We start from the raw sequence: 27,155 nt of genomic DNA on the forward strand, positions 1-27,155 counted from the left end.
GGATGTTGTATAATCTTGAATGGTAAAGCTACTCAAATTCTCAACTTCTAGGGGAAACCCTTCTCTGCATGGTTTAGTTAGTATCAACTTAGCAGAAGATGAGGACAGTAAAGTGTGTGCCAGGAGAAATCATGTACTATCAAAGTTCTGCGAGTTATTTTTTGTCATCTTTTTGTTTGTTTATAGGGTACGGACTTTTTTATGTTGGCCGAATAGGGTAATGACTTTCAAGTCCCTAGGCAATAAGAATCGACTCATAGTCTCAAACAAACAAATACGAGTAATTTAAAAACCTTTCCAAAATTGAATCAGGATAGCTCGCAGGTTAATAATTGAACTGTTTATCATAGGTTCACATCCAGCCAGGTACGCTAAGGGTGTACATGGATCGGGCTGGTTCGGATTTTTTAAACGTCAAATCAATAAAATTCTTGTTTTTCAACTCTGGGTTTTCTCGGGTTATTCAATTTTCTCGGGTTTTTTTAGGAGTAGTCTTGATACAAAAGATATAACTTTTACTTCAAATTTTTTATAGTCCTAGTAAGATACAACTATACAATTAAGGTGTTTCTTAAGAAAATAACACAAAATGTGAGAAGAGTGATGATATTGTATTAAAATATTCAACAAAAGCTAATAAAATCGGTTAAAATAAATATTGCTAATTAACAAGCCATAAATAAAATGACCATAATCTAAAAATACTAAGTCATGCTAAAATAAGTACGGCTAATAAGTATTAATTACATGACAAAGAAAAATAATTAAGTTATGTATTTTCACTCTCTAAATCAATTATGCAAAACTAAAGAATGTATATCTAACATTATAGTCATTTCTAGTAATAAATTGAATTTCTTTTGTTAGCATTAGTGTTGAGTTGGTTTTGGTTTGGACTTTATTTGATTTACTAATATCCATAGAATATAAAACTTATTGACATTCAAAATTCTAAGTGCAAGCTTGAATTAATACTCCCTCTGTTTCAATTTATGTGAATTCATTTGACTGGACACAGAGTTTAAAAAAATATAGAAGACTTTTAAACTTGTGGTGTTAAATGAGTCACATATATTTTGTGTGGCTATAAATCATTGCATAAAGATAAAGTGTTTCTAAATATAGAAAGAAGTCATTCTTTTTTGCACGGACTAATAAGGAAATAGGTTCACATTAATTGAAACGAAGGGAGTATATAATAGATAAAAAACTACGAAAAAATTTAAGCAATATTTATAAGTTACATTACAAATAGATATTTTTATGTATAAAATATTTTAAAAATTGAATGCATGTAATGTCGGGTTGATTTGATTCGGTTTGACTTTTTTTAGTTAAAACCAAACCAAACCAATTATGCTCGGATTTTTTTTTTCAACACCAAACCAAGTCAAACCAAATCACTAATCGGATTTTTTTCTCGATTTGATTCGATTTATCTGTTTGGTGCGATTTGTCGGTTTACTTTGTACAGCCCTAACTGGTACACTAAAGAAACTGCTCCTTCACATAAAGCATTTCTTCTATTTTATATGACTGATTATTGAGAAATCGAACGGTTATTTCTTGGACTAATTTCTCAAATGTTTTTCTAAAGCTATCAATTATCATTCATCAGCCGTACTTCTATTGTTTCTTGATCTCTATAAGTAATTTAAGAAAGATCTAAGAATCAATCCGGAAATTACACAAAAGTTAAATGAACTAACCCTACCAAATCTTATCATAGGAGTGAAATAGAAGAAACATATTAATAGTGTAACTTGGTGAAAATTAATTTACTGAGTTAGATATCACATCAAACTTAAATTTAAATTGTTAAATGGATTTGAAATCTTGAAATTTTTGAATGTTGATTAGAATAATGTTAGTAGTAGAATTTTAAAAACAATTTTGGGTGTCACGGAATCTAAAAGTGTGTATATATTTATGTACTAGTTATCAGAGGCCCGGGCTCATACTCAAAATATAAAAGTAGTCATATTTCAATTAGAAAAGTATAATTTATTACATATTTTCTTACAGCATAATTAAAAATTCAGTGGCACATTAAATATGTATTGTTGATAAGTCTTTCATTTTTGTTAATGTTCTTTAGTCAACTAATTAGATAATTTTTAAACAAAAAAATAATTGAGGAAGGAAATTTAGTGGGTTACTATAAATTTACTAATGATGTTTATAACCACGCGAAGCGCGGGCTATATCACTAGCTCAAAATATAAAAGTAGTCATATTTCAATTAGAAAAGTATAATTTATTACATATTTTCTTACGGCATAATTAACAATTCAGTGGCACATTAAATATGTATTGTTGATAAGTCTTTCAATTTTTATTAATGTTCTTTAGTCAACTAATTAGATAATTCTTAAACAAAAAAATAATTGAGGAAGGAAATTTAGCAGAAAAATAATTGCCAAAGGGACACAAGTGACTCAACATTATGTAAAGTAACACAATTTAAATTATGTAAAATAATACAACTCGGTGAAAATCATAAACTGAAAAATATTTACATTTTTATGAATTTGTGAGCATATAAATTTTGTATTTATAGATAGATTTTTTTTTTTTGTATTATTAAGTTTTAATTTCACTCATACTAGTTCATGCTAGCTAAACGTGGTGATTTAAGCTTAGTTTTAGACGAAATTAAGGGGAAAAATTAAATTCATTAAATGAATGTCAAGAATCAATTTAGTTATTCATGTATATTTTATGCTTAAAACTATTTCTTCTAAGTTAATATTACAATTTATAGTACTTTTTGTATTTTTGATATCTAAATTTAATTTAAAATATCAATTTCATCTAATTCAATTTAGCTTCATAGTTTAGTCAAATACTCTGGCGAAAATAGAAAGTCTCACATAAATTAAAACCAGGGCAAGAGTAATTAGTAAGATCTAATAAATGCTACAGTTGAAAACATTAATATGGCTCCATAATTGCCTAAATTGTACTACATAATATGTACTCTATGATAACAAATAATGTAAAGGGTAATTTAATAATTCTTTCTGTCCATATAATATGATGTTTTTAGCTTTTGCTAAAAAGTAAAAAGCGTTTTACTAAATCACCTTAGTTAAATAGTGCCAACTTAATATGATTTTTTGGTTATGTAAAAATTTACTTATCTCATAAGAGGAAATTTAGTAAAAAAAAAAAAAACTATTAATACCGTCTCAATTTATATAAAAAATTATTTGATTTAAATATAAAAGCTATAATATGAACCGAAGGAAGTAAAAAGCAAGCAAAAATTCACAAAAGTTATTACAATTCAATATAGGGAAAAGGACACTGTGTGTCCACTCAGCCAAACTAATCCCACATTTAACCATTGTTTGGCTTAATTCCACTAGGTGTCCGTTCGCCCCAAAATAATGTCAAAAAATGGCCGGTCGGCCCAAAATAATGTCAAGGCTGGCCGGCCCAACAGTAGGCGCTTAAAAAAAAGACTTTTTGTGGCGACTAAGTCGCCACTATAGGGCTGCTACAGCATATATACATATGTTGGAATTATATATACACTTTATATACAAGAATTATACATTTTATATATGCTGGAATTAATCATACATTTATTTTACATAAATTATACGTTAATTATACATTTATTATACACATATTATGCAATAATGATATGATATTTTTTTTTACATATACAATATTGATACATATTATATACCACAATGATACGGTTTCTATTATACATTTTTTATACGTATGGTACACTTTCTATACAAGACTGATACAATTTATATACACATGCTGGAATTATATATACACTTTATATACAAAAAATGATACATGTTATATACAAAAATGATACAATTTTCTATTTTATACAAGGCAGTTGCACTGTGCTGATACACATTATATACACAAATGATACATATTATATACAAAAATGATACATACCTTAGTGATTCATATTTTATACAGTTTCTATAATAAATAGGTACTGATACATATTTTATACACAAATGACACATATTATATATAAAAATCGCCTTAAACATTTTTGTGTTTGGATTTTTATTTGAAAATTGTCTTATTTAAGTTTTGACTAATGGATGAGATTAGTTTAGTGGGTATAATTTGGGTTTAGAAGAATTGTGGCCAGCGGGTGGAATTAGTTTCACCCCACTGGTCAATTATGTCCTTTTCCCTTCAATATACACCAATTACGTAAGCCCACATAAAAATTTACTTAAGATAAATAATGAGTCCAAAAAATGAGATCAGGCAAAAGTCGAAATAAAGTCACATGTAGCAATACCATAGGATTAAAAAATTTGTGAGGAACCTCATTCCCTCTTATATATAATGATAATATATTTGTAACGAGTAACGGAAATCAAAGGTAATACTTGGCGTAGACAAAGTCAAAACTTCCCAAAGGAATCAAAACGTACCCCAGTTTTGCCAGTGAAAAATGTTCCCTTTGGTAATTGTTAGTATTTGACATTGTCAGACGAACAACAACAAAAGAAGATAACAAAAAGAGCAGAGCTAATGCTGGATTCAAAACACAGTATATTCCCTGGAGCAAACAATTTTGGTTAATTTGAGACAGAAATTCAGCTTTTGCAAAAGAAAATAACTTTCAACACATTTCCACCATTTAGATAACAATTTGCAGTTGTGCTTGTTCTACACATATACTCTCTGAAAACAATGAAAGGCAATATCAGATATAAAATCCTGTAGTTATAAATATTTACTTCTCCACTTAAACAAATACCAAACAGCATCACTAGCTGGCAGATTCCTTGACAGCAAACTTCGACGTACAATCCAGCAACCACAATATTAGACAAACATTCCTCAAACAAGAGGTGGATACTGCTTAGACTGCAGTCGCACCCTCTTTCGGTACTCCAGAGCATCCTGCAGGAATCAGCACATGAGCGTGGGTCAAACAGGGAGTATCAAACTCCTATTCTGAACTTATACATCTTTCAACAGTTTCAAGCATGACCAATAAAAGACACAAAAATATGGACCTGTAAATTATTAATAACATCCTATCACCACATTGTCTGTCCCACTAATGAGATAACTACGAATCTTTCGGTCATTTCCAAAACGTATTAGAATCTAAAATAATTCGAGAAAGAGAAAGCAGAAAATATTCTTGAGCTCCCAAATGATGACGTCCATGAAAGCTAATACCTATCACTAATGCCTTTAACCTACACCAAAAGCCACCAGTACCTTTCTAATCTCCATGTGCAGGAACATTATTGTGACATAAAAGCTAAAGCACACTCTAATAGTGCAAGAGATATGACAGTTAGCACTTCCTTCATTCAATCTCTTATGGTTATTAAGGTAAAGGTCAAAATTCATCCTATCCTAGTAAAAGGGGGCTGAAGTAAAAGTTATAATTCAAACTATTAAAGAAAACGGGATGCGTAGTCAGCTTGAAGAATTTCTCGATAAAATTTCATCCCATTTTATGCAACACTAAGTTAATTGAAATACAAAACTCAAGAATTTTGTATTATATCAGAGAAAGCTGAAAATAATGTTAAGAAACCTGTTAACAGCTGGATTGGCAGAAAAATATTTCATCAAAAACTAATTTTGACTAGTTAAGTACATTTAACTTCTTGCGATTTGAGAAAATTGTATAAAATAATAGAATGGTTCCCAATATTTCGAGACATTCCAAGATAAAAAGATTGTTATATTAATTGAGACAGCAAAAGTAAATGAAAGTATGTTCAGTTGTACATCTTAACATATTATAATGAAAAAAATTCTCTTACAGAAAAGTAAACACAATTTAAGGATAACATCAAGAGTAGGATAGTGAATTTGGAAGAGTGGAGAATCAACATTTTTTTGAATCAAAATTACCTGAATAAACATATGATACCCTTCAGTTTGGGCAGGATCAGCTGGATTTGGCTGATCTAACAAGTCCTGGATACCAACCAGTATCTGTTTCACAGTGATGGCTGGTCTCCATCCCTAAACAAGAAAAATAAAATAATAGCCATCATACATTGAGCACAGTCAGTAAGCATAAGAATAGGACAAAGAAACAGCAAACCCCACATACACTATCTTCATTCAGGATCGACAAGCAGACTGTTCCAGACGGATAGACATTTGGATGGAAAAAGCCTGGTGGGAATTTACACTTTGGCGGTTTACTCGGATAATCTTCACTGAAGTGAATTGTAAGTGGATAAAAACCACCGTCCCAATCAGTCTGCAAGCATTAAAATGTCATTTAAGGACAAAGAATAACAAAAAGATAAACACAATTTCCCCTAAATGAGACAAGCATAGTACTTTCACTGAATTAGGATAATGCTACATGATTAGAAAGCTTTATATGCTCTGACGATGGCTTTGATCTGAGAGAGGCAGGGGAAGAAACCAGAAGCATAAGAGAAATCAACTCTGCACCTTGCACTGTACATAAACCAATTGATCCATCCTAACGTACATGTAAACATACATGTACTCTGCATGTTTACACTTAGGGGTCGTTTGATAGGGTGTATTAGGTAGATAATGCGGGTATAAAATCTTAGCACAATGTTTGGTTCCAAATTTAAGTCTAGTACAACTAATACCAGTATTACTTATACACCCTATTCAGTACTATTCTTATACATAGTAAACCATGGCATTACCAATATTATTCTTATACTTATACACCCTATTTGGAACTATTTAGAAATTATGCAATGTGTTATTTGTAATACAACAGACCAATCTTATCACCCCAAAAAAAACAGTAGATAAGAAATAATGCCGGCATAACTTATCTTCGAACCAAACGACCCATTAAAGTTTGACGCTTATGCATCCACTACGTATACACTATATACTCACTCCTATATCCAGAAAATCTTTTACCACTTAGGAGTAAAGAATACAAAGCATACCACTTCAAATATTATGCCTATACTAATAAAACATAAGGCTTGCTATACTAATAAAACCTAAGGCTTGCTACTGCACTGTTCTACTTCATATGACTATACGAAAGTGTAAAAATTGAGTTATCCAACTATTTCTTAGGGGAAAAGAGGGGCCAGGACGATTTCCCTTACCCTCAGAGATATGAGAGAAGAAAAAGAAATCCTGTAAATGGTTTTTTTTTGTTGAAGGAAATCCTGTAAATGGTTTTCCGTCTTCTATTTCTTTTTCTTCCCTTTCTTGAGGTTTTACAGAGCTTTTCTCCATCTGAAGGTGGTAGCAGTGATTTTTAAAGAGCCTCCCACTTGTGTTCAAAAGACGATTAATGAGAACAGGTACAGCTTTCTATTGAGATATGCCTTCTGCTATCTTAACCATTTTAAGGAATGACAAATCATCACCACATACTGATAAAGTCATAGATATGAAATTGATGCCAAGATTTTCAAATAAGGGATGGAAAAACATACAGCAAAGCCTAGTTAAAAGGAACACCAACAACTCAAAAGACCTCATCTACATCCCTCAAGGTCCTTTTCACAATTTTGAAAAGGAGGCAACATCAACAAGACATTATGCATAGCATAACACTTTAAGAAAGCATAAGAAGATAGCCAGAATTCTAATGCTGTTAATGGAGTAGGTTGTACTTTCTTTCTCCATGTTGTGGAGAGATGTGGAAGACGATTCATACCCGCCGGAAAAAATGCAAATAGTCATTCAACATTAACTCTTTAAAGTGTGACTTCTGCCGGTATTAAATGAGCGTAATGCTAAACTACACCAGGAGAACAGCTCAATTTCGAGTCCATAAGTCAAACAACGCATCAACACAAACAGACACATAAAATGAGTGATCAATCGCTGAAGGCCTCCCATAGTTTTTCCTCATTCTCTCAAATATTATTAAGGGTGTGCTTGGTTGGTGCTCTCCAATTTTTCCATATTTGGTTAGTCAAAAAAATTCTCTAGGAAAACAAGTCCCCTAAAAATGAGGAAAATGACTCCATAAGTGAATTTCAAATTCATTGTCTCCTCCCCACCCACCCCACGCCCCCAACCCTAGACCATCCGACCACCAACCCCCCACCCCCCCCCCCCCCAAAAAAAAAAAAATCCCACCACATAGTATTTCGCGAAGATTACATATAAATATTTTTGGGATAATATTTTGTTGCTTACTTAGCAAATACTAGAAAATAGTAAGAAACCCACAGAACATTTTCTAGGAAACATTTTCTTCCATAGCAAACACACCTTAATGCACCCGTCTTTTCAATTAGTAATAAGGAAAACTGGAAAAGGGAAGAATGAAAACGTACCCCAGTTTTACCAGGGATGGTACAGTGCCAAATCATCAGGTTAACTGACCCATCTGGAAGTGTCTCCGGCTTAGCAACAAAACCCTGTCAACCAAAATCATTACAACAACAAACCACAAAAACTATAAATCAACTCAACAAAGTTAAAAACAAGAAAACTGAAAAACAACAAAAAGGGTCATGGAATCAAACATGGGGATGATTCTTTCTCCAAGCTTTGCGTTCCTCTGCAAGACGACCACGAGCAATACCTCCCGACATTGTTGTCTTTGTTGCTAAGATTATTAAACACTAAATGAGCAGTGAGCAAATTCCTCTCGGCTACTCCTTTTATAAAAAGAATAAGGGGTGAAAGGACGTTAAGTCTTGCTGGTGGGGGCGTAATAAAGCTGTAAAGTGGCAGAATGAACGGTGCTGATCATATGAGGAAATTGTGACCGAATTACCTAATAGGATTAAAGATAATCAAACTGTTGTCTTTTTGTTAGGTCCGGCCCTTTTTTATTAAAATGGATTGTGATGGAAGTCAAAGGATCTAATTTTATTTGGAAAGATAAGGGCGATTTTATATTTTATTTCTAGTTTCTAGCGTCAAAACCACGCCACTATGTTCGTTCACGTGGAAAACGTCAATGGTGCGTCGCCATTGCTTTTGGGCCTATTATGGCTGCTGGGGACTTTAGCCACCAAGACTACAAAAGTGATTATTTGCTTAATTCAGCTTGCTTATCATAAATTTCTTAGTTGGGCTCGCTAAATCTTGGCCCAACCCACTACATTTGACTTGGTTATCAAAGTACGAGTATCTTCATCTCATAATTATAATCTTTAGTCTATTAGTTATGTGAAATACGCCTAATCTTCACCTTCGTCATGCATATTTAATTCACGAAATACTTGGTGTATAAGAACTTGATGCATATTTGGTACACATGATAAAAAGGTGACGAGGCATCAGAATGACGGATTGTCTAATCCTATTCTTCCAATGTAAGATAGAGAGACATTAGATTGTTTCGCACCTCATCATACCTTTGTATGCAAAAATGTCGTCATCATGACAAATTGTTTGGCTATACTTTTTATTTTCAATATATAACATTATTTAATTCCATTGAAGGTGATCGATATCACCTAAGGATGAAAGATTAATCTAAAATGTCCTATTCGATAATATTTTACTTTACCTTATTTAGTCCGTAATATGCTCCTTGAATAGTTATGCTCTACCTGCTGTCTGTCCTGTCCTTTGTTGCATACATGATGCATCTTAAAAAATGAATAACATTCGTCATCACTATTAGTTTTAAGAAATAAATTAACTTCTCATGAAGAGAACATTTTCGAACAATTTAAAAGAACAAAATTTTAAGATAGAGAAAACACAAGTTATTTCGCTAGCATTTGGACATAAATTTGACTGAAATTTGAGAATTTTTTTTGAAGATGAGATGAAAAATGATTTTTGAATGTTAAAACTGTGTTTGATAGTTTACTCGAAAAGAAGTTGAAGTTTTGTGTTAAAAACTAAAACAAAAACTAGTTTTAACAACTTTTTAAAACTTGAAAAATTTATCTTCAAACACCGGTCAGGTTTTATAATCAAACAATGTTTTCAAAATACTCTGGAAAGGGCATTTACACAAATAACTACATTTTAGGAGCTGAATAGTAGCTACCTTTTACTTATTTACGGTTCGTAGCTATATTTAGGCAATTCGCGTGTATTTGAATACATTGTTCAGTTGTAATACATGCAACTTTAATTTCTCTGAATACATGTGTATTCAAAATAATTGTATTTTAGTGCATTTAAATACATGACAGAGCTGTGTATTTTAGTGTTTTTATATATTGATATATCCTTATGTTTTGGCTGTATTTGAATGTATTCGAGCTCCGATCAGCAAGGTCACCACCAGCGTCGCAAAGTTGAATGTTTTCGACTGTATTTGAATGTATTTACACCCAGAAATCCTTTTAATTAATGAAGAATAATCATTTTGAATGTATTTGACTGTATTTACACTCAAATAAATGAAGAATACATTCAAATCCTTTTAAAAATACACTGTATTTACTAAAAAAAAAAAACTCTGTATTCATACAGATCTGCAACAATTCCACCGGTGATCATGCAAATGTGACCTTATTGAATGATATATCTATTAAAAAAATGAAGAATACACTCAAAGGATATATCGTATTTCATACATTGTATATAAATACACTGAAAAATTCGTGATTTGGTATATAAAGGATACATTGTATTAAATCCGGTAATGGATTGATTGCAACTTCATGATTTCAAATCTAAATCTGACGGTGGGGTGGTGACGGTGATTAAGGGTGATTCGCGGTGAATGGGGTAGTGGTTTGGTAGTGGGCGGTGATTTGCGGAGGGTGGTGATGTGTGGAGATGAGAGAAGGGAAGAGAGAGAGAGAGAGAGAGGTGGCTATTTGGTTGGGCTCCGGTAGAGTTCCGACAGAGAAGATGACCGGTGGCAACTTCTGTGCTGCTATTGCTCGCTTTTTCTCCTTCTATTTTTGTTGTCTTCGTCCGTCTCTCTCTTCTGCGATGGTGAAGAACCAGAAGGAAGAGGAAGATAGTGTGGTTAAAAGTGGCGATGGAGTTGGACAGCGGTTGGCCAAGGAGAGAGGGGTTGAGGGAAAAGATTGATACAGTGAAATTATTCTATGTATTTGATATAACTATGATGGGTAAATTGAAATTTTTTATAGCTATAAAAAGTAATTAAATTAAAAGATAATTATTATCCATAAATAACTCTTTGAGTTAGAATGGTAAATTTTTTTAAAAACTAATGGCCAAATGGGAGGTTAGACCACTGACCACTGGATGAAAAATTGCTAACATTAGAAGATTAGAGCTAAAAGCAGAAATAGTATAAACTCAAGGGATCAGTAGAGCAGCAGGGAGCACAAAATATAGGGCAAAATCCGAGGCACGGATTAATCCCCGTAGTGTTAATTCTCCATGGACGAAATAGGCCAATACTATCATCAGTACCCCTATTATCAAACTCCACCACCACCAGTAGTCCCTCCTCCTCCACCTGGCACCACACTTCACGCGCCGCCGCCGCCCGTGGTGGTCCAGCCACTTCCTATTCCACAGTACCATCAGCAGCCACCTGTCCCGGTGTATGCACCCCCACCCCCTGTTTATACTCAGCATTCGGACAACGATGTTCGAACGCTCTTCATTGCAGGGCTACCAGAGGATGTAAAGCCTCGTGAAATTTACAACCTTTTTCGAGAATTCGCAGGCTATGAATCTTCTCATCTCCGTAGCCAAACTTCTAGTAATTTACAGGTATCTACATTCTACTGGTGCAAGCAGTGCGAATACAATACTTTTTAAATGCTATACACATTTAATTGGGATCAATTAGAGCGAATTGGATATGGAGGATTTATACTCTATAATCAATCACAACTATTTAGTGGAAGGGACATAGCTGCCCCCAACTATTTGGGATAGACACTTCCACCTTGTTTGGATGGTTGTTATCTATTGTATTGTTAGTTGAAATACAATGTTTGTTTTCATATTCTCATTTTATGTAAAGACCGATTTCGTGTAACCGCGTCATTACCTCTTTTTTATTTTTTATGACGCCTCTTTTTTTTTTTTTTTTCCTTTCTCATTTCGTCTTTGCTTATTTATCTAATAATCCTATTCTACTTTTTCATAATAGCTTTATCCTATACCCTACTTTTCTCATAAGTTTATCCTTCAACTTTATGTGTGGCATTATGTAACGACAAGAAATGATGCAATTTATCCAAATGTTGTATTCATTAGAACAATACAGTGCAATACAACACAACACAATGCAATATGATATTTAATGAAACGATATGTAACAAACATCCAAACAAAGTATTCATGTGGCAGAGTTCTCATTGTTGCAGTGACCTGTTGATAATTAAGGATCATAGCAGGTTGAGGGATTTTTTGGGTAATCTTATTCAGCTTTGTTTTTCAGGGATTAAGCTAATTTGGTTTACGTACGTAGAACTGTTTGATAGTGAATTTGTTGGAATCAACAAGTTGATTTTTATTTTTTTTGTAGAGTATGATTATGTAGTATTGGTGAGATTCCAAGCGCAATACTGTTGACTTATGAGAAAAAGAGATAAACAAATCAATGGAAGAGCTTTCGATCCCAGGGGACCTTCTGGTGGAAATTCTGCTTTTTGAGATGTTATTCTGATTATTGTGTGGCTCAGCTGTTTGCACTTCACAAATGAAAACAAATGTTGAACGTAACAAGGATAGACTTTCAAAATTTGATATTTTTGTTAGAATTAACAAGAATATAGCAGGTTGTGGATTTCCATTCACATAGTTTTAGGAACATAGATGAGCCTTCAGTGATTGCAAAATCAAGGTGTGTTCACATAGCCCATAGAAACCTAGAATTCTTGAAAGTACAGCTAAAGTTCCAAATTTGGTATACTTGTAGGGGTATTGAAGAATATCGGGTATGACATTCAGTTTGTATAGGTGGAGGTTAAGATTAGATTAGGTGTTTATATGAACCTTAGAGCAGCAAAGATGTTAGCTTTCTCATAGGATAAAATCCCTTCTCCTAATAGGTTATCTGCTTACTTTACAATTAGAAGTGATATTGCTATATATTGGCTATGGCTTTGCAAACTTTAATGTTTGTACATCTTCTGATCATAAAAGGTTATTTGGGATCTACAGTTTAACTTCTTTCAGTTGTTTTCCACTATTGTCTTGGCTCTTCTCATGTTATGTTAGTCTGACACAACTGTTCTGCTAAGGACGTCTGACACATTGTTTGGTTCCTGTCAGCCATTTGCATTTGCCGTCTTTGCAGATCAGCATTCAGCACTTATGGCGATGTATGAACTGAATGTAAGGCCATTTTCAGATATTTTTAATTCAGTGAGTTATTGAACAAATGATTTGCTTCCTTCCTAGTCCAATGTCCATGTTCTGGATACTTGTGTAACCACGTAGGGCCACTAGTTACTTTTTCTCTTTTAGGAAAAACGAACAAAGATCCTTTTAAATTTGGGTTTATACTAATGCGAGTAAGCCTTCCACATTTTGGAGTACTAGACATATGTTTGGACATCATACCAAAGAAGGGTGAGCATTCTAAGTAGGCGTTTGGACATGTGATTTGAAATAATGGTTTGAAACCATGAGATGAAATCAGCGTTTGGATATGCATTCCATCTCATGGTTTCAAAGCATGGTTTGAAATCCCAAATCATCCAAAAAGGCATGATTTGGGGTTTCAAACCATGGTTTCAAAATTTTTAAATATAAAACTTGACCCATAAGTTTATATTTTGTAAAAAAAAGATCCATAAGTTGGTAGATATTTTTAACAATTACTCCCACCAACCTTTATTTATGTCTACCATGTGGGAGGATTATATTAAAGAGTAGTTACATTACTATTCATGTTAAATTTTCTTTTTTATTGAACTAAAGTTTGATCAATTGATGTTGTATTTTTTAGAAAGGCCTTCTAGTAGTGTATTAATTTTGTTATGAACTATGGCTTGCTCATTTGGTAAGATTGTATAAGAATTGAGAATATTTTGATAGTTTTCACAACTTGTGGGGTTTTTATGTCTATCAGAAAAAATACAACTTAAGAAATCCAAATTGCATTAAGAAATCCAAGCATCCAAACTTAGAGATTGGGAGCCTTCTGATGGAGCAATTTCACAATTAGAGGCAGACGATGAAGCAGACATGTACAGTATGCCCGCCACACCATGCAAAACCGAATCCATCCTTCATTCAGATTCTCCTCGTGAGGAGTCAGATTCGGGTATCACTGCTCACTCTTTCAATAGTTTCTTACCACTTCCTTGGCATTGGGGTGGTGAGCAGTTGCCAATTGTTGATACACCTGTGGTGGTGGAAACTTCTAAATGGTCGAAATTGACAATGATGAAAGCTTGCAAGGCTTTAGGGGTGAATGTAATAGGTTTCAAGCATGAAATTTTTGACATTATTCTTAGAATGGATTTAAGGAGAAAACTACAAATGCAAGAGCAAAAGTTGAAAAATGGGGATTCTAGGAAAGGGAAGAACAAAGCAGATGCTGAACTAAAAAAATTGGCTTGGGGACTTCAAGAGAGCAGTGGAAAGAAGGAAAGGGGCAGGTCTCACAAGGTTCTTTCTAGATGAAAGTCAAAACAATCATCTGGAATGTGCAGGGGCTTAACAATAAAAATAAGAGAAGCACCTTGAAATCTCTTATCCATAAATGGGGGGCAGACATCATCTGTTTACAGGAAACCAAAATAGATGAATGGAACACTACTTTAATTAGACAAATTTGGGGAAATAGGTGGATAGCTTGGGCTGAACTTAAGGCAATTGGTACCAAAGGGGGAATCCTGATAATGTGGGACAAAAGATTATGGAATTGTGTTGACTTTGAAGCTGGTATCTTTTCCCTTTCTTGCAGATTTGAGAGTCTTACTGAAGATTTTAAATGGGTTCTTTCAGGGGTTTATGGGCCTCACACAAACGCAGAAAGAGATGAACTTTGGATTGAACTAGCAGCTATTAGGGCTTTGTGGTCTGATTTGTGGGTAATTGGAGGTGATTTCAATGTATGTAGGTTTGAGGAGGAAAGAATAAATTGCACCAGAAGATCAAGAGCTATGTTGGGCTTCTCTGACACCATTCAAGACTTAGAATTGATTGATCCTCCTCTCCAAGGAGCTCAATTCACCTGATCAAGAGGGGAGGAACCTATCCAAGCCTCAAGAATTGATAGGTTTTTAATCTCACCCGAATGGAGTGAAATGTTCAATGCTATTAAACAGTTTCCATTGCCTAGAGTGTTCTCTGACCACAAGCCTATTGTCTTGGAAACTGGGGACTGGGATGCTTCACCCTCTTACTTCAAATTCGAGAACATGTGGCTTCAATCAGATGGATTCTTAGACATGGTAAGAGATTGGTGGAATTCGTACATTGTTTTGGGCACTCCTGACTATGTCCTGATCCAGAAACTTAGACATCTAAAGAGGAACATCACTAAATGGAACAAAGAGGTTTTTGGTAAGATTGATTCTCAAAGACACAAAGCACTCGTGGAATTGGGAAGGCTAGACCAGATTGCTGAACAAAGACCTCATACTACAGAGGAGAATTTGAAGTCAGTTAATCTGAAAAATGAGATTCAACAGATTGCCATTGTTGAAGAGATCTCATGGAGGCAAAAGTCCAGATGTTTATGGCTGAGAGAAGGAGATAAGAATACTAAGTTCTTCCAAAGAATGGCCAACTCACATAGAAGGGGTAACTGCATTGACAGATTGAAGATAGGGGATGTTTTAATTGAAGATAAGGGGCCGATAAAGGCAGGTATTCTTGATTATTATCAGAAGCTGTACCAGGAGAATGAATCATGGAGACCCTCAGCTGTCTTCGAAGGACTCTCCACTATCAGTGCTGAAGAAAAAGAGGTGCTTGAATTACCCTTCAATGAACAGGAAGTTTTAGAGGCCCTAAAGTCATGTGCTCCAGACAAAGCTCCAGGACCAGATGGCTTTACCATGGCATTTTTTCAGAGTTCATGGAGCTTCATGAAATGTGACATAATGGGAGCACTCAACTTTTTTCATCAGAACTGTCAAATGGTGAGGTCTTGTAATGCTTCTTTCATTGCCCTCATCCCAAAGAAGAAAGGAGCTTTGGAGCTAAGAGATTTCAGACCTATAAGTCTTATAGGTAGTGTATACAAGATACTGGCAAAGACCCTAGCTGAGAGGATTAAAAAGGTGGTGTGCTCTCTAATCTCTGGCCAACAGAGTGCATTTATGAAGAACAGGCAAATCACTGATGCTTCCATGATTGCAAATGAAGTATTAGACTGGAAATTCAAAAGTGGAGAATCTGGGATCCTATGTAAACTGGACATAGAAAAGGCTTTTGATCAACTAAATTGGGCTTACTTGATCAACATTTTGAAACAAATGGGGTTTGGAGATAGGTGGATCAGGTGGATCTTTTTTTGCATATCAACAGTGAAATTCTCAGTATTAGTAAACAGGAGCCCTGTTGGATTTTTCTCTTCTAAAAAAGGGCTAAGGCAGGGAGACCCACTCTCCCCTTTCCTCTTTATTTTGGCCATGGAGGGATTCTCTCAAATGCTAGCAAAGGCCAAAGAGCTACAGTGGATTCAAGGATTCCAGGTGGGTAGAGACCCTGCTACCACAATCAATGTTTCTCATCTACTTCATGCAGATGACACCTTGATTTTTTGTGGAGCAGACAGTCAACAAATTAACAATCTCAACATTACTCTTATGGTCTTTGAATCCATTTCTGGTCTACACATCAACATGCTCAAGAGCATTATTTATCCTGTTAATGAGGTTCCCAATCTAGAGGAACTAGCTGATATTCTAAGTTGCAACGTAGGCTCTTTCCCCACCACTTATCTGGGCCTACCATTAGGTGCTAACTTCAAATCCACTGTGATTTGGAATGGAGTAATTGAAAAGATGGAGAAGCGACTAGCTACATGGCAACTACAGTACCTATCTATGGGGGGCAGACTCACTCTAATCAATAGTGTATTGGATAGTATTCCCACATATTTTATGTCTTTATTTCCTTTGTGTCACGACCCAGTTAGGGGCCGCGACGGGTACCCGGAGCTAGTTACCGAGCACCGCTCACTCTACTACTTATCTTGCTCATTTAATACTCTTTTATCAATTTACATACCAGTTGTAGGAAAATCATAATTAAACAAACATAAATACTTTATATACAATTGCCTTTCGGCCATCAAAATAATATACATGCATATGAAAACGTCTTGTGAGACCATCTAACCCACACTGCGTATCTACGAGCCTCTACTAACATACTGTATATACATGGACGGAACAAGACTCCGTCGTGCCCAAAATATACATATATACCAAAAGGATAATCCTAAGCACCTCCGGACAATGGAGTGCTTTCAACCAGTTGACTGCTACTGAGGATCTGGGCCAAGCTCTCCTCTCTGTCTACCTGTGGGCATGAACACAGCGTCCGAAGAAAGGACGTCAGTATGAATGTTGTACTGAGTATGAGGAGCATAAACAATGAAAGAAAACATCAACAATATAGTGATAACATCAACATGAAATATCTGGATCTGTCTGATAATCATAAAGGAAATCATGCGTGCCATCTTACTCGTACTCATCCTCATAACATATATGCATCATATGCAAGCTGCCCGTCCATGTCGGAACGGTGTGATAATCAATAATATTAGCCCGCGTCCAGGCCTTCCGCGTCCGGGGTACCATCTCATGCCGCCCACTAGTGGTGTCTGCCCATGCCCGAAGGTCATGGTGTATCCGTATAGCTGCCCGCCTTGACGGTGACTGCCCGGCCAACTAGGCACGGTGTGAAATGCTCATGTCATGCTTATCATAAAATGCTCATAATAATAATATACTCATCATAAAATACTTATCTCATTGTAATACATGCATAAGGCTCAAGATCAACTTTACTCTATCGGGGTGACGTAAGGTCGTGATCCCCCGATTCCATTATGGAACAACTATTGATACTCTGCCTCACCTTGAAGGAACTAGTACATAAGGTGAGTGTAAGCGATAATTAACATCATCATTATACTAGCATCATCATATCGTATTCCTCATCTTATGTAGACATTAAGGAGTTAGACTCTTAGCCTTTCGGGCTATAAGAACTCATGAAGAGAATAGGAATTTCGTGCTACAAGATTCATGCCATCAGAAAGAAGGGACTAGCCTCACATACCTTGGTCGTTTAGCTAAGATGTCGCTCACTCGTTCTCCTTCAATATCGCGTCGTTACCTTCATAAAGAATTCATATCAACATTAGCATACTAACTACAAGAACGCGTCGCTAATTCTAGGAGAAGTCGGACAGCGCTTCTCTTGTTTATACTATTTTTTCCATGTTTTATATTAACTCCCAACATTCATAGCATTACTCACAATATCGAAATCAACAATCGTCGTTTACGTACATTTAGCAAAATCCACCATTTTCCTCCAATTTCCCTCATAATTAGCCTTATGACTCGTCCTTGCATTTTCATGCGTTTAATGCTTGTTTCATGATGTAAGCATCATTTACAACGTATTTGTATTCACAACACTTCAACATTCATAATTCAATCCCACTATCATTCATTTATGGCACTATTCACTCAATAATGGTCCATTTCTATGTTCTTCTACATTTCAAATGTCTAAGCTTTTCAATACTTCAAACAACATAGAATGATCATGAAACTTACCTTGGATAGTGGTTGAACAACCCTTGAGTTGAAATTCTTCACTTAAACAAAACCCTAGTTTCACCTTCTTGGGAATTACTTGACTTAGATGATCCCTTGATGTGTTCTTGCACTTGATTTCATAGGTTTTGTGTTGTTGATCTTTAGCTTTTTCCTTGATTCTCTTGGATTCTTATGGAGGAAGTATTTGGAGAGTTCTAGAGTGTTCTTGAGTTGTATGAATGAAGAATGAAATAAAATGAGGCCTAAGTTCCTTTTAATAACTCAAAAGCTGATGTTTAATGATTTCTCGTCGGGTGAACAGTGGTCGTAAATTGCAGTTTACGGACCGTATTGTGGTTTACGGTCCGTCTTCCATGATCGTGTTTAAGCAATTCAAGAACAGAAGGTTTGGCTGAGTGTCATGGCACTTTACGACTGAGGTTTACGGTCGTAAACCAGTTTACGGGCCGTCCTCCAAGTCGTTTTTAATCATTTTCACCATTTACAGGAAGTCTTGGCTGAGGGACATGGCAGTTTACGACCTGGTTTACGGTCCGTAAACCAGTTTACGGGCCGTAAACTGGGTCGTCTTTAACCATTTCAACACTTAACAGAATCTTGAGATTTTTGACGTAATGAAAGACGATTGCACTATACGGTCCGTAAATCACTTTACGGGCCGTATAGTGTCATATACGACCACTGGGTGAAATTTTTTTCTGCAACTTTATTATTTCCAAAAATGCAAAATTAGCCATTCTCGACTTAGTAAAACACCATACACTCAAGTCCTTCATTGTTCTACTCATCACACAAGTACGGAAAAATTTCCGAGGTGTAACACTTTGCCAGGTTCAGCCCTGAAGCAGATAGACAGGTTAAGGAGAAAATTCTTGTGGGAAGGTAACAGCCAAACTCATAAGTTCTCTCTGGTGAAATGGCAGAAAGTTATTCTACCCAAGGCTCAAGAGGGGTTGGGAATTAGAGACCTAAAGCTGCATAGCAAAAGTTTGTTTATGAAGTGGCTTTGGAGATATGGGCAGAATGAGGCAGGGTATTGGAGGGACATCATCAAAGCAAAGCATGGATCTCATGACCATTGGAGCCCAAAGAAGAGTACTGACCCTCATGGTGTAGGAGTTTGGAAACACATTAGCAGTTTTCAGGATGATTTTTTCCAGAAAGTCTTTTTCAAAGCTGGTAATGGAATCAAGATAAGATTCTGGTTAGACAAATGGATTAGGGACACTACTCTGAAGGAATCCTTTCCTAGGCTGTTCCAGATAGCTACCAACAAGGAAGCAACAGTTGCACAATACAGAGTTGACAATGCTTGGAGCCCAATCTTCAGAAGGAACGTGAATGATTGGGAAATTAATGAACTTCTTCTTCTACTACAGACACTTGAAGAATGCAACTTAGATACACAAATCTCAGATAGATTACTTTGGGGCAGCACCAAGCAAGGGGTCTACACTGTGAAAGAAAGTTACAAGTTTGGGTGTGCTCAGAATGGCATCCTTGAAGATTTTCCCTGGAAACATATTTGGAGGACAAGACAACCTCTTAGGGTCTCCTGTTTTACCTGGACAGCCCTTCATAAGGCTTGCCTTACTCAAGACAATCTCAGGAAAAGGGGCATCATTCTCATCAATAGATGTTTTTTCTGCAAACAAGACAATGAGAGTGTCAATCATCTTTTTTTGCATTGCCCCATAACAGCTAACATATGGCATTTCTTCTTCTCTTTGTTTGGCCTCCAATGGGTGATGCCCTTTTCCATCAAAGATGCTTATGTTAGCTGGATATGCTGGAGAGTTGACAAGACCATCAAAAGGATCTGGAGGATTATCCCAGCAGCAATCTTTTGGAGTATTTGGAAAGAGAGAAACTGCAGATGTTTTGATGGAATATCAACTTCCATAAGTTTCATTAAGGCTAGATGTTTAGTTACTCTTTTCAGTTGGCACTTTTTCTCCCCTGTAAACAGTGTGGATAATTTTTTGGATTTTGTTAGCTCCCTAACTCTAGCACAGTAGGGTCTTAGGGGATATCTTTTTGGATCTTTTGACTGGTTTACAGATTTTTGCTCAGCTAGCTTCATGTTAATTCTTGTTTGAAGCAGCTCTATGCTTAGTTGTAACCTCTGCATCTTCTTGATGCCATTCTAATACATTTTAATTACTTCACCAAAAAGAAATCCAAATTGCACGTCCAAACATGGTTTCATCTCATGGTTTCAAACCATGTCCAAAAGGCTCCTAATCATGAGCGCATATTAACTTATACAAAAGATGAACACAGGCTTAAGAGAAGAAAAATGACCATACTTGTCTTTTGTTTCTTAGATTGGAGGCTTAGCAATACTGTCCTGGCTGAGGACAATCCAAACTTGAAAGGAAAATGGCTTGAAGAATGTTGAAGATGTTTGCCCCTGATCTAAAAAATGAATATAGTTTAGTCTGAGAGTTGATGGCATCTAATGTAATCTTATTTTGCACTTGACCAGTAATACTCTATGTTTTAGAGAGCTAGTTCTCGTGTTAGATGTGTAGCTTGTCCTTGCCTAAAACATGGAAAACAACTGGAAAGAATGAGAGTTAGTGCATAGTTCTATTCCATTTTTGGTGACGATTTTTTATTAGACATCAAAATAAATAGGCACAAATTTCTTCCTTCATTCACATCCGATTGAGTATTTGGTCATGAGTTTGTTAATAAACAAAATAGATAATGATGTTGGAAAGGCATACACAGTCCAAGGAGTCTAATTGCTTTGTTTCCCAATGTGTGTCCAGGGAATGGTTTTTGACTTTGAGAAGGACTCCAAATTGTACATTGAGCTTGCTAAATCAAATTCAAGGTCGAAGAGGTTACGGCCAGGTCTGTTTCTAATGAATTTTTTTTGGTTGTTAGATTACTGGAATTAATTCTCCTCAGGACACAAATTTGTGTGATTTAAACCACAGATGATGGGAGGCCTGTATCAGAGAAGAGGATTAAAGGTTCTGCTGCTATTTCTAAAGACAGTGGTTCTGGTATAATATCTGCCTCTATTGCATATTACACTCTCTTCCTTTGGATTAGTAGGGTATGTGCATGTAAATCTGAAAGCTTGTTGGCCATAATGACATTTACATATGAACCAATTTGCTTATGTGATGCTTTTTTGCCGGTCACATTTAACTAATTTGATGTCATTTAAGGATGTAACTGCTCGTCAGTCACTGCAAAGCACTTTATCTAAATGCTCACTTTGCACATGTTTTGCACGCTTGGGCACTAGCAGGTTTTGGCAGCATTCACATGCCTGGAATGGGTAATTCTGCTTACAACACGATTGGTTATCCACCTACACAAAGGTCATCTGCACTACTTAAGCACACTTTTGTTACTCCAATTGATTCCTTCTGACTAAGAATGCTCCAAGTACTTGTACTTCTAGCTGAAAGGTCGAGTGCCAAATAGAAATAGTTTCTCTATTCCCTGTTACGTGAAGTTAGGGTATTGAATCTTAGTATGTGTATGATTCCTATTCTAAATTGTATGTTTATTTTTGTTTGGTGATTTAGTCTGGGAAAGCTTGATGGTAGAGTTGGGAATCAAGCTGCTTCTAAAACGGTAAGGTGTCTGATACATGATCCATCATTTTTTTCTTCTGAATGCGGCTGGATTGATGCTAATTTGGTTGGTTGTTCTGTTAGTTTGATATATAATTTCAGCATTTATCTGGAAAATATTTTGCCGATTTTTAGGCATATTCCTTTGAAATCTAGATTTTCTTATGGCTCTGTTGAGTTACATATCAACCATGTGTTTGAAATCCTTGTTGAATCCAGTGATAGATAAAATAATCAACATGTGTAAACTGGGGGTGTTGTACCATTAATTAATCTGTATGGGCCTTTGATATTTAGGTTTTACTCATGCTTTTAAATGATTCTTAATGTCATAAAGTACATCATAACATTAAGATTGAACCACTTTCTACAGCTTTCCAAATTCTCTGGTGTACATACAAAACATTGCAGCTTTATAAATTATATGTTGTCCATCTCTGTATGATTTATCTCGTGGAATCCCTCTGGTGAATGCAAAGCATGGTCCATCCCTTTGAGGAAGCTAACGTTTGGAAGTGCATCAAAGGTCTAAATCATTTTATAGAAATATTCTCCTTTGTGGGGCCATATAAGAGATTGCTTCTTGGCTGACAACTAGGATGTTTAGAGTAAAACTTTATTTCTTTCTGAAGTCTCAACTTGGTGCTTCAAATGCACTCAATTGGTTGCTTGGTAATCTCATGTCACATTCAAGGACTATACTTTTAACCAGATCTTGTGATACTTCTGAGAACTAGTGGTGGTGCTTCCATTTTGAGTCCTGGAGCTTTATTCTAAAATTTTAAAACTTGACATTTTAATTTGTCTCCCAGTCTTTGGCTCCAAACTTTCTTTTTTGTTAATGTGATAAATCATTCATGACCTTAAATATCACAGGCAGCTGATCCATGTCCAACACTCTTCGTTGCTAATCTGGGCCAAAGTTGTACCGAGCAAGAGCTGATTCAAGTATTTTCAAGGTTTTGATAAGCTTCATTTTTAGTTCTAACCACTAAAATATTTGGTGTACTATGTGGTTACTGTGCTTTCTTTGACATTTTCAGATGTCGGGGATTTTTAAAGTTGAAGATGCAAAGTACATATGGAGCTCCTGTTGCGTTTGTCGACTTTCAGGTAAAGTTAACTGATAAGAATCAGGTTACTTGAATAAAAACAAGAAAATAATGCGGAAGTGAAAATACAAAGATTAAAGACGAAATCTAAAGATATGCAAAACTCAAGAATAACATCCCCAAATTTCAAGATTAAGTGATAAGAACCCTAATTGATCTTAGTATTCAAATTTAGCCGATTAAAACTAATTACGATACTAATAGTCAATTCAAGAACTTATATCAAAAGGTGATCTAGACCCCTATTCGAAGAAATTAGAGACAATAATTAGTATAAGACTAATTACCTTCTTTAATTTACGAATAAGAACCAAAAATATCAAGTACGAATTAATCTTACCTCTTAAAAGAATCGTTTTTATAAGATTGCAAGATAAATCCAAAGTAGCCACACACAAAGGTGTAAAGAAGAGAAACTCTCAATAATAATAATATTTGTCTAATAAAAAATAACAAAATCCACCCCTATATATATATATATAGGAGAAACCTATCCCAAATAGCATGAGATTCGAATCCTACTTTTATGGAAATAATAAGTACTCCACTAAAACCTAACTAGGAAAGCATGTAAAAATAATACCAAAATTCCTCCATAATAAAATAAGGAAAAGTGATAGAATAAGGACGAATATCACATCCAAGTCCACTTGTCGCCATAATTATTGGGCTCTTCTTCCACGATAAACATCTTCTTGGGCTCATCTTTGGACACTTCTTCCATGATAAGCATCTTCTTGATTTCCCATTCAAGCCCGTCAACTTTTAATGGAGGTATGCCACCGTGGATGCTATTATTAACTCTCGTCTTCTGCAGTGGCAGTTGTTCAATCCATTCCCACACGTCTTCTGCATTCCTTTATCTTTCCTTTTTTTTTTTTTTTTTTTTTTTTTGCTGATAATGGTAAGATGTCTTTTATCTTTTGTAAGTGCATCTTTATCCCTATACAAACAACATTTTCTTTCTTCTCTTTTGATTCATTGCCCCCTGTTTCATTGAGCTATTGAAAGTAGTGACTTACCTATCAAGGTCTGAATAATCTGCTGCATATCAAGTTCACCTTAATACTCGAATAAACAGAGGTCAATTTTGATATTAATACATACAAGCCATATTTCCAGGACACTGCTAGCTCAACTGAGGCACTGAGTCATCTTCAAGGGAAAATTCTTTACTCTTCCTCTGGAGAGGGCATGCGACTGGAGTATCCTTTCTCAAATCCTGTCAATCTTTTGCTTTGACTGAACCCCAACCCTTTATTCTCTTTGATTTGTTGTGCTTTTTGCATTATTGTTTTTCTTAATGAAAATTTTAGATATGCAAAATCACGGATGGGAATGCGAAGTAAGAAGTCGAGGTAAATGCTTATGGACCACAGTAAAGATCCGGTGGAGCAATGCCATTAACAAATAACAATGTATCATTTGCTTGGTTGTGTATTGAGAATAGGTTAAGTTATCACTTGTTCACATGTAATGTTCTTCAATTTTGCCTTTAGTTTGGAGGTCGCTACAGTGAACCACAGATATGTTTCCTTTGTCTAACGTAAAATGTGCTAGTTCTTTTTTTCCTTTTGCTGCGGGTTCTCCCCTTTTCTATTGTCTCAGCAACTAAGGAGCATTAGTCATTTGCAGACTTAATTTCATAGGTTTGTACCCTTAGAATTTTGTGCTTCGAAATTGCTTTCCCTTCTCAAATGTCGCATCAACTGAGAAGGACAAGTCATTTCCACTTTAATGGTAATTACACCATAAACTACTTGCAATTCTCACCTACAATTACACTCAGTTTCATGCTGATTAAGTAATTACTTGACCAAACAAACAATCCAAAATTGTGTAATCATAAATTATACCCAAATTAAATTACAAGGTGGCTTTCCAAACGGGTTCCATATAATTCTAGCTATGTATTTTGTGACTAACTAATCAGGCTGCATATAGCACTTTCCAGCCGTTCCCTTCCAGAAAACCATCCTCACAGTCTTCTTTTTTGGATTTTTTTCTTCCACCCCTTCAATATTCGTACTGTATGTATATGATAGTATATCTGCATTTCCATTGTTTCCCTAACGGCTGTTTGACTCTGTAACCTAATGAACTCGGGGCTGCTGTAATATTTTATCCTTTGGCAGTGACTGAGTATTTTATACGCCTTTCTTTTCAACATGCTGGTCTTTATTTTCCTTTTGGGTTGTCTCAACATATTTTTCATTTTTTCCAAAATCTGATGCATTCAAGCATTATAAAAAAGTTGTCTAGGCCCAGTAACAGTTTGTTCTCTATTTTATTGTTTTACATTCACAGAAGTCAAAATATTACCCCCAATGCTCCTCGATAAATATTTATAGTTTTTCTCATTTGTCATGTCAGGCCTAGTGCCCACGTGGTTTGGCTAGTAGTGGGTCAAAAAATATTAAATGGTGACATAAGTGGGGGTTAGGACTTAGGAATACTAATAAACTTTAATTTTTTTTAAAATTTGAGGAGCATCTTAAATAACTAGTGAATCACAACTTGATTATAATTACTGGGCATTGGTAAATAGTATCAGATTAGTAAATTTGATGCAAGGAATATTATATGAAGTCCTATCTGTAACTCTGCTTATGAAATACTCTTAATTCAATAATTCTTACTAGTACTTGACTTGTAGAAAATGTTTTCGCACTCATTGCGGTGACTGGTTTCAAAGCCACACGACCAAATACAACTAACCCCCTCAATCATTTGCCATGTCCAAATCCTATTTATTACTATCAATACTAATCATCTTTTGACTTATAGGCAGGAGAAAGTTGATGAGAGTACATTAAAGTCAAATAGCCACACATAATGCATTTCGCATATCTTTATAGTTGTCATTAGATGATAGGTTTCTGCTGAGAGCAGTGCCCCCGTAACTTTAGCTGTCCTTTTGCCCTTATTTTATTTGGTAGCACTACTTACTTTATTGCCTTTTAATCCGATTGTTTCTTTCTGGACAATTTATTGGCGAATTTGACTTCTTTTTTCACGCCATCTCTTTTCTTGTTTCAGTCCTTGTTGCATGTGAGCAATGAGCATGCTTTTTAACCTTCATCCCTAGTTAGGTGGATCATAAGTAGTATTGATGATATAAATTGAGAGATGCTAGATGAGAGAGTCACTTTATCGAATGCTCGAATTTTAATAGACTCTGAGTGGTATTAACTTTGCTCGTGATTACACAGTATTTTTTTAAATGTATTTGCATAAAACTCTCGAAAGGAGAAACAATTTAACAAAAGGTAGGGCCGTTGGAGCTAGTGAATGAGACATTCACTTCAAAACAAAACAGCAGAACAGAGTAAACCGTATCAAATCCTAGTAGAGGTATAAAAAATTATATTACTGTAGTAATTTTTTTTATTTGTTCAAGTTTTGATGGGTAGAGTCAGTGGTGGGAGTCGGGTTTTTTACTACAAGGGTAAAAAATATAAAAAAGTGAACACACGAAAAAAATCAAGGGGTGCAACATCTATTATATTTATATAAAAATAATAATTCTAACCTTGTATATATATGTACAGTGTAATTTTTCACCGAAGGGGGTTTGGATAAACCCCGTAGCCCCTCGGTTTGGATGAACCCCGTAGCCCCTTACTGGCTCTGCCCCTAAGTAGAGTTACTTAATAAATGTGCTCACGACGAGAAATAACAAATATCTAATGGAATTAGTCGAGTTACGTAGTGGCAGATCTACCTAGCACATATCGTGTGGGTTCGCAAGAACCTAGTAACTTTTGTACAAACCCTATATATATATAAAAAAAAAATTAACTAAATATCCATAAATATTTTATCAGGAA

General features: G+C 35.3%; 2 protein-coding genes across 4 annotated transcripts; one reads left to right on the forward strand and one right to left on the reverse strand.

The window, feature by feature from the left end:
• Positions 1-4,612: 4,612 nt before the first annotated feature.
• LOC132621726 (SUMO-conjugating enzyme SCE1-like) lies at positions 4,613-8,762 on the reverse strand. The gene is made up of 5 exons (XM_060336096.1): positions 8,469-8,762; positions 8,277-8,360; positions 6,083-6,235; positions 5,878-5,991; positions 4,613-4,902 (listed from the first exon to the last, which is right to left on the reverse strand). The coding sequence occupies exons 1-5, from the start codon at positions 8,535-8,537 to the stop codon at positions 4,840-4,842; spliced, it is 483 nt and encodes a 160-aa protein (XP_060192079.1). The 5' UTR covers positions 8,538-8,762; the 3' UTR covers positions 4,613-4,839.
• A 2,358-nt stretch (positions 8,763-11,120) lies between these two features.
• Positions 11,121-24,901, forward strand: LOC132621828 (uncharacterized). Of its 3 annotated transcripts, none has more exons than XM_060336275.1 (10): positions 11,124-11,613; positions 13,126-13,188; positions 21,392-21,476; positions 21,563-21,631; positions 21,880-21,955; positions 22,166-22,214; positions 23,090-23,172; positions 23,257-23,326; positions 24,448-24,530; positions 24,642-24,901. In XM_060336275.1, exons 1-10 carry the CDS (start codon positions 11,275-11,277, stop codon positions 24,685-24,687), a joined length of 963 nt encoding a protein of 320 aa, XP_060192258.1. In that variant the 5' UTR covers positions 11,124-11,274; the 3' UTR covers positions 24,688-24,901. The 3 variants fall into 3 exon arrangements, with proteins under 3 accessions (XP_060192260.1, XP_060192258.1, XP_060192259.1); XM_060336276.1 differs by having other exon boundaries at positions 11,125-11,613; positions 21,883-21,955; XM_060336277.1 differs by lacking the exon at positions 13,126-13,188 and having other exon boundaries at positions 11,121-11,613.
• The last annotated feature ends 2,254 nt before the right edge of the window (positions 24,902-27,155 follow it).

The sequence above is a fragment of the Lycium barbarum genome, chromosome 12 (genome assembly GCF_019175385.1).
Source record: "Lycium barbarum isolate Lr01 chromosome 12, ASM1917538v2, whole genome shotgun sequence".
Taxonomy (NCBI): domain Eukaryota; kingdom Viridiplantae; phylum Streptophyta; class Magnoliopsida; order Solanales; family Solanaceae; genus Lycium; species Lycium barbarum.